The following is a 9,342-nucleotide window of genomic DNA, read 5'->3' as shown; positions in this document are numbered from 1 at the left end:
AGTTCTGGTCCTGGGAATTTCCCCGGGAGAAGACCCAGAAGGCGGAGCGATGCCAGTGCCAGGAGATGCAGGGAGTGGTGCCAGACCAGAGTGCTCAGAACCACCCCCTCCTCCCCAGGCGGGTCCTATTTTATTGGCATGCATTCACTGCCACATGTTTGTTGGGGGCTTGCTATCTACCGGGCCCTGTGCTGGGCACAGCAGGAGGAACAGACACCCGAGGAAAGAGTGAGGAGGGAAAGGGTGCTGAAGATGGAAGGGGAGTGATGGGAGGGTCCCGCCTTGGAGACCAGGAGAGGAGATGTGGCTCTCACTCCAGGCTGTCCCATGGGTGAAGATCCTGGAAAGAGACAGAGACGGGATGGGTGGTGTCCCTAGGGGCCTCTCCCTACTATGGCTCACCCCCCAAGGGCACTGAGTTGCCAGGAGACCACGTGTGTCCTTCCTGGTGGGGCCAGCATGAAAGAGGACGATCCTTCCCACGCTCCAGAGGGAGGATGGAGGCGGAGGGCAACGTCCACTCGTGTGCTCACAGATCAGAGGCTGGAGTCCTGGATTTTGATCTCAGATCACCCATGCATCCAAGTGACCCAGCACAAACGCAGCCTCATTTCTATCTTTACCTGTTAGTGGGGGGGCTTGGTTGGCCTTTCCTGTGGCACAGATGCCACCCCGTCCTCTCCCTTGGCTGTTGCTAGCGGCCCATCCCTTCCAGGTGACTGCCCCCACCCCCATCCACGGATATGCACAGTCTTGGCACCCCAGGGCAGGCTCATGTTGGGGCCATGGCCACTGTGGCTGTGGCTAGGCCGTGTCCCTCTCTCCTTCCTAGTCGCACAGAGGGCAGGCTCAGAGGCTAGCAAGGAAATGAGGCAAGAGGGGGGTCTCTGTCACCTCCACAAGGTACCCTAAGTCTAGTGTATGGACATTAGTGGCGGATGGGGGGCAGGGCTCTTGTGTATGTTTTGCATGGAGTTCAACTTTCCTGGCACACGATTTCTGGCACAGGGACGGGACAGGGACAGGTGGCTGGAGGCACCTTGACCTGGCTAACAGAGGAAAGGAGGGATGGGACTTTCTCTTTGTATGCGGGTGGCTCTGAGGCCTTGGGTGTGTCTCATGAGGGTCCTGGGGGGAGGGACACACGTTTGTGTGTGGATGGGGTGATCTAAGTGTGAATATCTCTGTCTCAGAATTTCTGTTTGTTTTGGGGGCTATTTCTGACCGAGTGAGGTCCCCGTCTCTGCGCTTGTGTCCTCAGTGGCTGTGCTTTGTTGTTCTGGGTGTGTCTGTGGAGATGTCCTTATCTAAGGATGTGTCTGCGTCTGTGCGTGGCTCTGTGGCTGAGTCTGTGGATTGTGGGGGCTGGGGGTGGCCGTGTGGATGTGCCCGTGCCTGGTGTCATGGCGGTGAGGACACAAGGTCTTCTCTGCAGAGCCTTCCATCACCGCCGGGTCTGCAGACATGACTCTCATCCTAAGCCTAGCTCTGCCCACCCTGCGTGTCCACTCCCTCTGCTACCCTCCCCTTCCCAATGCCACAAGCAGCTGTGGCTACAGTCTGTTCTTCTAGCCCTGGCGTCCCTCCACCCAGCAACTGTGGGTATCCCCCGGCTCCCATGAGGGTGGCCTGTGTCCATAGATGATTGAGTATTGGCTGGGTGTAGACTTTGCTGTTCCCTTCTTTTGCCTCACATGTGACTATTTTTCCATTTTCTGGAGCTAACCCTGGGGGGGGAGAGATGGGACTTGTGTCTGGAGGGCTGGTCCCAGCAAATGAACCTCTTCATCCCAGCCCTAGCCCGGTGTCACACCCACCCCAAAGGTCTGTCTTAAGTAAAGCCTCCATCCAGCAGGGCTCCTCAAACTCAGCCCCTGTCCAAGTCCTACCTGCATGAAGCATTCAGGTGGCCCAGGACACTCTGGCATGATGTCCCTCCATCGGGACCCTAGAGGTCCCTTTTCTCTGCCAGTGGCTCTGAGGCCAAGAGATTCTTGTCTGCTGGTGCCAGGCACCCCAGGGCCAGGCCATCTGCTGCCTCTGTCTTCCTGCTGAGGCTGGCACCGGTCAGCAGGGTGTCCTCAGCTCTGCCAAGCACTGGCCCGGCCTCAGGGCTGCTCCTCCCTTGACCTAAGCCATCTGGAAGGGCCTTCTTGTCTCTAGGGAAGGCAGGGCGGCCCTGGACTGCTGTGGTTGAGGAAGATCTCAGGCTCCCCCTTCTAGAGATGTTAGGAGGGATGAAGGGACCCCTCCTCTATCATCCAGGCTCCAGGTTCCCAACTCCCTGCCCCATCGGCCCTGCCAGGGTCTGGTTCTGATCCCACTCTGCTCCGTTCAGATGCAGTTAAGTCTAACCGTCTTCAGCGTTGAGGGCCTCTCATCATCTGGGCTCAGCCCCCGCCCCCTTTGCAGTCTTATCGACTCCCAGGCTGCACCCCAGCCAGAGTGGACCATCCTCCCTTCCCTCAGCCCTCTGTCCATCTGCCTGCCCCTGGACGTTTGCCCACTCTGTCCCCATGCTCAGCAAGCCTTCCTGCCCAGCTTCCAACTGCTCATTTTCCCAGCCCCAGCTCACATGCCCCCTCTTCCAGGAGACTGCCCCTGCCTACCACAACCGGACGCCGTCTCTCAGACCCCACAGCTCAGCCTTACCTCTGGCCCTCTTTGGACTGTGTGTCATGGGCTCCCTGTACCAAGCCCTCTGTGCCTTTTCCTACCTGTAACTCTGTGAGGGCAGTGAGTGTCGCTAGAAGGCATGACTCGGGAACATCTGGGGTGGTTCTCTCTGCCCCCACCAACCGGCCTGGAGCCTGCCAGAGCCATCCTGGTTGCACCAAGGTGTTCCAGGTCTTGGTAGTGAATGGGATATACCAGGCACGACTTCCCTCCTGCCCCTGGGAGGGTGGTGGGCCCGTGTCCCAGGGCTGAGTGCTGAGCTCCGAGGGTCTCTAACCCACCCCTGCCCTGCCCCTTCCCTCCCAGCCCCTCATAACCATCTCTTCTCTTATTTCCATCAGCAGCCAAACTACTGGAGTTTCAAGGTCAGTGTGTGATGCTTCTGCTTCCATGCCAACTGCATGTGCTGCCCCTCCACCCCCCACCCCTCCCACCCCCGCACACACTTTGCACCGGGGTGCGTGTCTGTACAGGCACCTTTGGGTACGGGCTGTGGGCCTGGGGTGCAGGCTGTGGCTGCTGCTTTGGGAGAGTCTGGGTTCGCCTGTCAGGGGCTTGTGTTTGGGCCACCTCTGCTGGGATCTGGGCTGGAGATGGTCAGTCGCCAGATCTCCCCAGCCCATGGGCAGCCTTGAGGGGGGCTGCCTGTCACTTCCTCCAGCCAGGAGAGACTGCTGGCTGTGAGTTAGAGGCCAGGACCCCATGAGTTTATTGAGGGCTCTGTTCTCTGAACTTGGGTTTCATCCCCCGGGGAGGCCCTGGGACTATGAGGTCCCACAACCTTTTCTTTCTCCCCACCATGAAAGAGCTGATCAGTGTCCCGCAAGGGACTCACAGCTCTGCGCCCCAAACCTGCTGTCTAAATGGAGGGCTAAGCTCAGGGATGACTGCCTTCCTCTGGAGGTTCTGGCCTCTCCAGAGCTGGAGAGCTGTCTGTCCCCTTCAAGGGGCTGGGAGGGAAGGGACAGAGCTGTCTGTCCCCTTGCTGACCCCTGGGGGAGCACCCCCAGATACCTCCTCTATCCTCCATGGTGCCCAGGCCCAGAGCTGAGTGAGCCAAGTTAGACTGCTGCCAACCGACTGGTGTCTCTGGCCCCTCAAGTCCCAGGCGCCATGACAGTCTCCCCAAGTGTCTTATTTGCATACGTTCTCCCCAGCACTGCAAGAAGTGCTTGAGTCTGAAAATCATGAAACCAGGGCATCATAGTGTCAAGCCCAGCCTCTTCAGAAGAGGCAGGACAGGGTGGTAGTTAAATGCATGGGCCAGGGTGCCTAGCTGCTCGGTGATGAATGTGTTTGCTGCTAACTCACTTGATGGCCTGGGGCAAGTCACACACCTTCTTGGCCTCAGTTTCTCCTCTGTAAAGTGGAATAACAATGTCTGCCTCATAGCTGTTGTAAAGATATAAAAATGAGATAATGTAAGTTCTAGGCATAGCATCTGGCTCCTGTCGAGCCTTGTGTGGGCGCTAACCTCAGAGCTGTTGAATCCTGGACGCTGACTTTCCCAAACCTGAAAAGCAGAATCACCTCAGGAACTTGTCAAAAATCTTGTACCTTGGGCCGCAACCCCCACAGATTCTGATTCGGTGGATGTAGGGTCCTGGAAAGAGTATTTTTTTTTTTTTAGTTGGAGTCTCACTCTGTCACCCAGGCTGGAGTGAAGTATCACACTCATGCCCCGCCCCCAGCGTGAACCTACTGAGCTCCAGTGATCCTTCCGCCTCAGTCTTCCAAGTAGCTGGAATTACAGGCAGGCGCGTGCTACCATGCCCAGCTGATTTTTTATTTTATTTTATTTTATTTTAGAGATGAGGTCTCGCCAAATTGCCCGGGCTGGTCTTGAACCCGTGGGCTCAGGCAATCCACTCACCTCAGTCTCCCAAAGTGCTGGGATTACAGACTGAGCCACCAAACTCGGCCAGAGTATTTTTAAAAGCTCCCAAAGCGGCCAGGCACAGTGGCTCACACCTGTAATTCCAGCACTTTGGGAGGCCGAGGTAGGAGGATTGCTTGAGCACAGGAGTTCGCGACCAGCCTGGGCAGCATAGCAAGACCTTGTTTCTTCAACAATATTTAAAAATTAGCCAGGTGTGATGGTGCGTGCCTGTAGTCCCAGCTACTCAGGAGGTGAGGTGGGAGGATTGACTAAGTCCAGGAGGTTGAGGCTGTGGTGAGCTATGATTGTGCCACTGCACTCCAACCTGGGCAATAGAGTGAGACTCTGACTCAAAAAAAACCCAAAAAATAAAAACCTCCCAAGTGTTTCCTGCCCAGTGTGTGGACAGCCTTTGGGAACCTCAGATCCCAAATCTGGTCACCTCACTCAAGGTTCCCTCTGCCTGATCTCTGACCAGGAGTCCCTAGCTGCTTCCTGGAACTCCACTGCTGCCCATGGCAGCTCCTCCACAATCTTTGGAGAGCTCTGCTTGAATCACTATTTTGTCTCTTGCCATCTCCTTTACGGTCAGGAAGTCCTTCTGAATGCCTAATTTTCCTGGCCTACTGTCTCAGTCCAAGGATGGAGAGAAGCGCTAACAGCTTTTCCCTCCTCTAAGAGGGTTTTCTACAAAGGCTATGAGGATGGGAAGGTGCCCATGGGGCCAGGGTGGAGACAGGAGCTGGCGGAGTAGGGGATGTGGCCAGCTCTTCTCCCAGGGCTCCCGCAGCCCCCAGGATCCCTGCCCTGCCCCCTTCATTCTGGTCCCATTATAGTTTCTTTCTGGCACCTCTCTGGTGTCCCCCAGCCCTGCAGCCACCCCCTCCTCATCACCTTTTGCTGGCTGCATCACTGGACCTGAATTCTGCAGCTTCTCATCCACACCAGCCTGGCAACCACTGACCTTTCCGTTGCCAGGCAACCCAGTGACCACCAGGCCAGACCTGGTTCCCCACATGCCGCAGAGCTCCTGCCCTTCAGCTGGGACCCAGGTGACAGAGAGGGGCGCAGTTGGCTCTGGTGGTCAGCTGAGAGCTGAGTCATTGCGTCTACATGGCAAGCACAAGCATCCCCGCAGTGGAACCAGTCCCTACGCCGCCTTCCTCCTCCCAAGACCCACACCCACCCACTGGTCAAGGCGTGGTGCTTGAGGCTGGATGCTCCCTGATGACCCCAGATCTGACTTTCCATGTCCCCAAACTCCCAAGGCCACCTTGGGGACAGTTGGGCACACTGCCCATCAGAGAAAGATGCTCTCTCTTTTCCGGAGTGGAAATCCGATTGGAACATTACATTGAGTTAATTCAAAGTGGCGATTAATTAGGGGTTAATCAGGATGTGGGGAAAAGGGAGCTGAAGAGGAGGATAAGCGATTCCTTTTAAAGATATTTTTATTATCTTTTTAAGAATTATTAAAACAACACATTCTAATTGTGCAATTCACACAATTTTGTAGAGAAATCTATAAAGAGGAAAGCTCTCAACACTGAGATAGCCAGTATTAATGGTTTCGAGTGATTTGTTGTTAAAAAATAAACTTGTATTTTTTCAGGAGAACAGAACTGAGCAACATGATAGTATTGATAATTATCTTGATAATCCATGTATATGTAACACATAGATGTATATACTGCACATAACATGGAGTGACGTAGGTCTGATTTAGTCTCTTATTTCCTGAAATGAACAAGTTTCTGTACAGCAACAAGGTTTTTTGCCCGGGGACTAGGCCTGAGTGACAGCCCTGGACTTCAGCCAAAAGTAGGCTCTTAAAGTGCAACTGAAATCATCCTGTGACCCCCCCCCCAGGGAGAGGGCAACCAGGCTGTCCTGTGACATCCTTCCCCACCCCCAGCCAGATCTCAGCTGTAGCATCAGGGAAGTGGCTGTCGCACAGGGTCCTGGGGGAGGCTAGGCATATGGCAGCCTGTGCCTTGCAGGGAGGGGCTGAGGCCTGGCACATGTGCCTTGTACACATGTGTGCCACACTAGACTTAGCATGTTCCTTGTGTACACGAGGCAGGTACTCTGAAACTGGGGTCCCGCTGGCTTGGAGGAGTTTGGGATGGTTTCCCCTGTCACCCTAAGTCAAGGGCATGCTCTTAGCCAGCTGTGAGGGCCTTTACCTCCCAAAGCTAGGATGCTGGGGTCCCGGCTCTTGCCTTCTCCCTGAGACCTGCATCCTGCCCCCACCCCACCCCTTTGAACTCCATGAAGGGTATGTTCGCCGCTCACAAATCCGCCGCTTAATGAATGTCTGGAACTAATGCCCCGACTTGCTCGGCGATTCTGCTGCTCACCTCGGTGACAAATTTTGTTGTTGTTGTTCTTTGGAAGCTTAAAATAGCACGGCTCCCACTCTCATCTGGCTTCCCAGGGTGCCTGAGTCCTCTGCCCACTCCTTACCTGCTGGGTGTCCCAGGGAGGCCGAGGCCCCATGGGCTGGGGAGCGCTCTTGCCACGCTACAGCTAGTCTCGAATGTGTGTGGGTGTCGCTGGCAGGCCGGGCCGAGGGGGCTCATGTCTGGTTCCTCCCGTCCTGCCCGGCCCCAGCAGGCCCGCAGTTCGCGCCACACTCAGGGAGCCCAGCCCGGGCTGGCAGACCAGGCGGCCAAGCTGTCCTACGCCTCGGCTGAGTCGCTGGAGACCATGTCGGAGGCCGAGCTGCCCCTGGGCTTCAGCAGGATGAACCGCTTCCGACAGAGCCTGCCCCTCTCGCGCTCTGCCAGCCAGACCAAGCTGCGCTCGCCAGGTACTGCCCACGCGCCCCCACTCCCTCGCGCAGGCTCCGCCCTCCGCCCTGCCCTCCCCGGAGCCCTCTTCGGCCCCTGCACACGCCATCTCCCTCAAGCTCGCGCTCCCTCTCCCACGGCCCTTTCTCCCCCCCCCCCGCAGCCCCCTCCTCAGCTCTCTCTGCCCGCCCCTCTCTCCCTCAGCATCCCCTGAGAGACTCGTTCTCCCTTGGCTTTCTTTTCTCGAAGAAGTCCTCCCTTTCCTTCATTCCCCCCACCTCCCCCTCCTCTAACTCTCTCCAACCTCTCCCTCCTTATCAGTTTCTGCCCCACTTGTTCCTGTTCCCTCCCTCCCGTCCCGCCCCCTCCCCCCCGTTGCTTTTCTGCGTTCAGTTCCCAACTGCCTGGGGTCGAGTGGGTTACACCCCGGCCTGGCGCCCCCGCTGGCAGCATGAGGGGTGCCTGGGTGCACCTGCACTCGGGGGCGGCGTCCGGTCTCAGACCCTGCCGCTGCGGGGCCGGCGCAGAGCCCGAAGGCCCTCTGCGCTCTCCTGGCCGGCGGCGCGGTGGCGGTGACCGCGAGCGCGGCGTCTCCTTCGCAGGGGTGCTGTTCCTGCAGTTCGGGGAGGAGACTCGGCGCGTGCACATCACGCACGAGGTCAGCAGCCTGGACACGCTGCACGCACTCATCGCGCACATGTTCCCGCAGAAGCTCACCATGGGCATGCTGAAGTCGCCCAACACCGCCATCCTCATCAAAGACGAGGCCCGCAACGTCTTCTACGAACTGGAGGACGTCCGGTGGGCGTAGCCCCGGGGTTGGGCGTGGCCCGGGGCTGGGCGTGGCCTCGGAGTTGGGCTCGGACCCCCGGGGGGGACCTCCCCACGCTCCCCTCTGCCCGACTCCCTCACGCCCTTCCGCAGACCCTTCCCGACCCCACCTCAGCCTTTCCCTCTGCTCCTAGAGCGCCCCCCACTTCTTCGGTCCTCCCAGCCTCACCCCCTCCCCTCTCAATCATCCACCCCTGCCGGTGCCCTTAGCTTTGAGCTAACCTGAAGATGGCGCCTGAGGCTGAACTAGCGGACGGGATGGAGACTGCTGGGTGTGTGTTGGTGGCAGGCAGCCCGAGGCACCAGGCCCACTGAGCGAAGGGCTTGGGGCTCCTGATGCCTCCTGCCCCTCCCCCGTCTCTCTGCCCAGAGTAGCTGCCCCTCCTCATCGTGCGTGGCTGGGGGTGAATGGTGACTCCCGCACCCCCTCCTCCTAGGGACATCCAAGACCGCAGTATTATCAAGATCTATAGGAAGGAGCCGCTCTACGCAGCTTTCCCCGGCTCACATCTCACCAACGGGGACCTCCGGGTATGGCGGGGGATGGCCAGGGCGTTGGGGAGGCCGGGCAAGGGGGTCCAGGCGAGCAGACACTGGCAGGTGTTAGTTCCCCGGGACCAGGGCCAGCTTTGGAGGCGAGAATCCAGAGACTGGGGCAGAGGGTGGCTCCTATGGGGGGAACCCCATGGGTTCTGGAAGTGCCCCTCCCCACGGGCTGCTCTCCCCTACCCTCCGGGCCTGTCCACTTAGGATTTCTCTAACGTGCCTCTAGATATCATACAGCCTCTCGGAAACCTCCCCTTCCCCTTCCACTTCGCTCCCGCCCCCGGCCCACCGTAGCGTGGGCCGAGAGTTGCCCTTCCGGTGGATCTCCATTCGCCACCTTTCCCTCCAAGCTGGGAGCCCTGACAGCAAAGGGGCCCTGGACGCAGCAGGATAGCGGGAAGGCAGAGCACAGAAGGGACTTCCGAGGCTCGAGGAGGAGACGCTGGCTCCTCAAGCAAGGGGCAGGGGTCTCCTTTGTGACCAGCCCCGGGGGTTCCGGGCCTGTCTTCTGCGCAGAGAGAGATGGTGTACGCGTCGCGGGAGTCGTCGCCCACGCGGCGCCTCAACAACCTGTCGCCGGCGCCGCACCTGGCGTCCAGCTCGCCGCCGCCCGGACTG

The 9,342-nt window shown here is 58.4% G+C and overlaps 1 protein-coding gene across 1 annotated transcript in view; it reads left to right on the top strand.

The window, feature by feature from the left end:
• Nucleotides 1–9,342, top strand: part of SRCIN1 (SRC kinase signaling inhibitor 1) — a 35,852-nt gene that overhangs the window by 6,395 nt on the left and 20,115 nt on the right. Inside the window, exons 3-7 of the mRNA XM_008062593.2 lie at nucleotides 3,018–3,041; nucleotides 7,169–7,367; nucleotides 7,950–8,148; nucleotides 8,616–8,709; nucleotides 9,241–9,338. Coding sequence (XP_008060784.1) covers nucleotides 3,018–3,041; nucleotides 7,169–7,367; nucleotides 7,950–8,148; nucleotides 8,616–8,709; nucleotides 9,241–9,338 — 614 coding nt within the window. The remainder of the gene's footprint in view (nucleotides 1–3,017; nucleotides 3,042–7,168; nucleotides 7,368–7,949; nucleotides 8,149–8,615; nucleotides 8,710–9,240; nucleotides 9,339–9,342) is intronic.

This window comes from Carlito syrichta, unplaced genomic scaffold (genome assembly GCF_000164805.1).
Source record: "Carlito syrichta isolate Samal-C Ts95f unplaced genomic scaffold, Tarsius_syrichta-2.0.1 Scaffold305755, whole genome shotgun sequence".
Classification (NCBI taxonomy): Eukaryota; Metazoa; Chordata; class Mammalia; order Primates; family Tarsiidae; genus Carlito; species Carlito syrichta.
The sequence above is the reverse complement of the archived record's forward strand: the minus strand, read 5'-3'. Positions and strand labels throughout refer to the sequence as shown.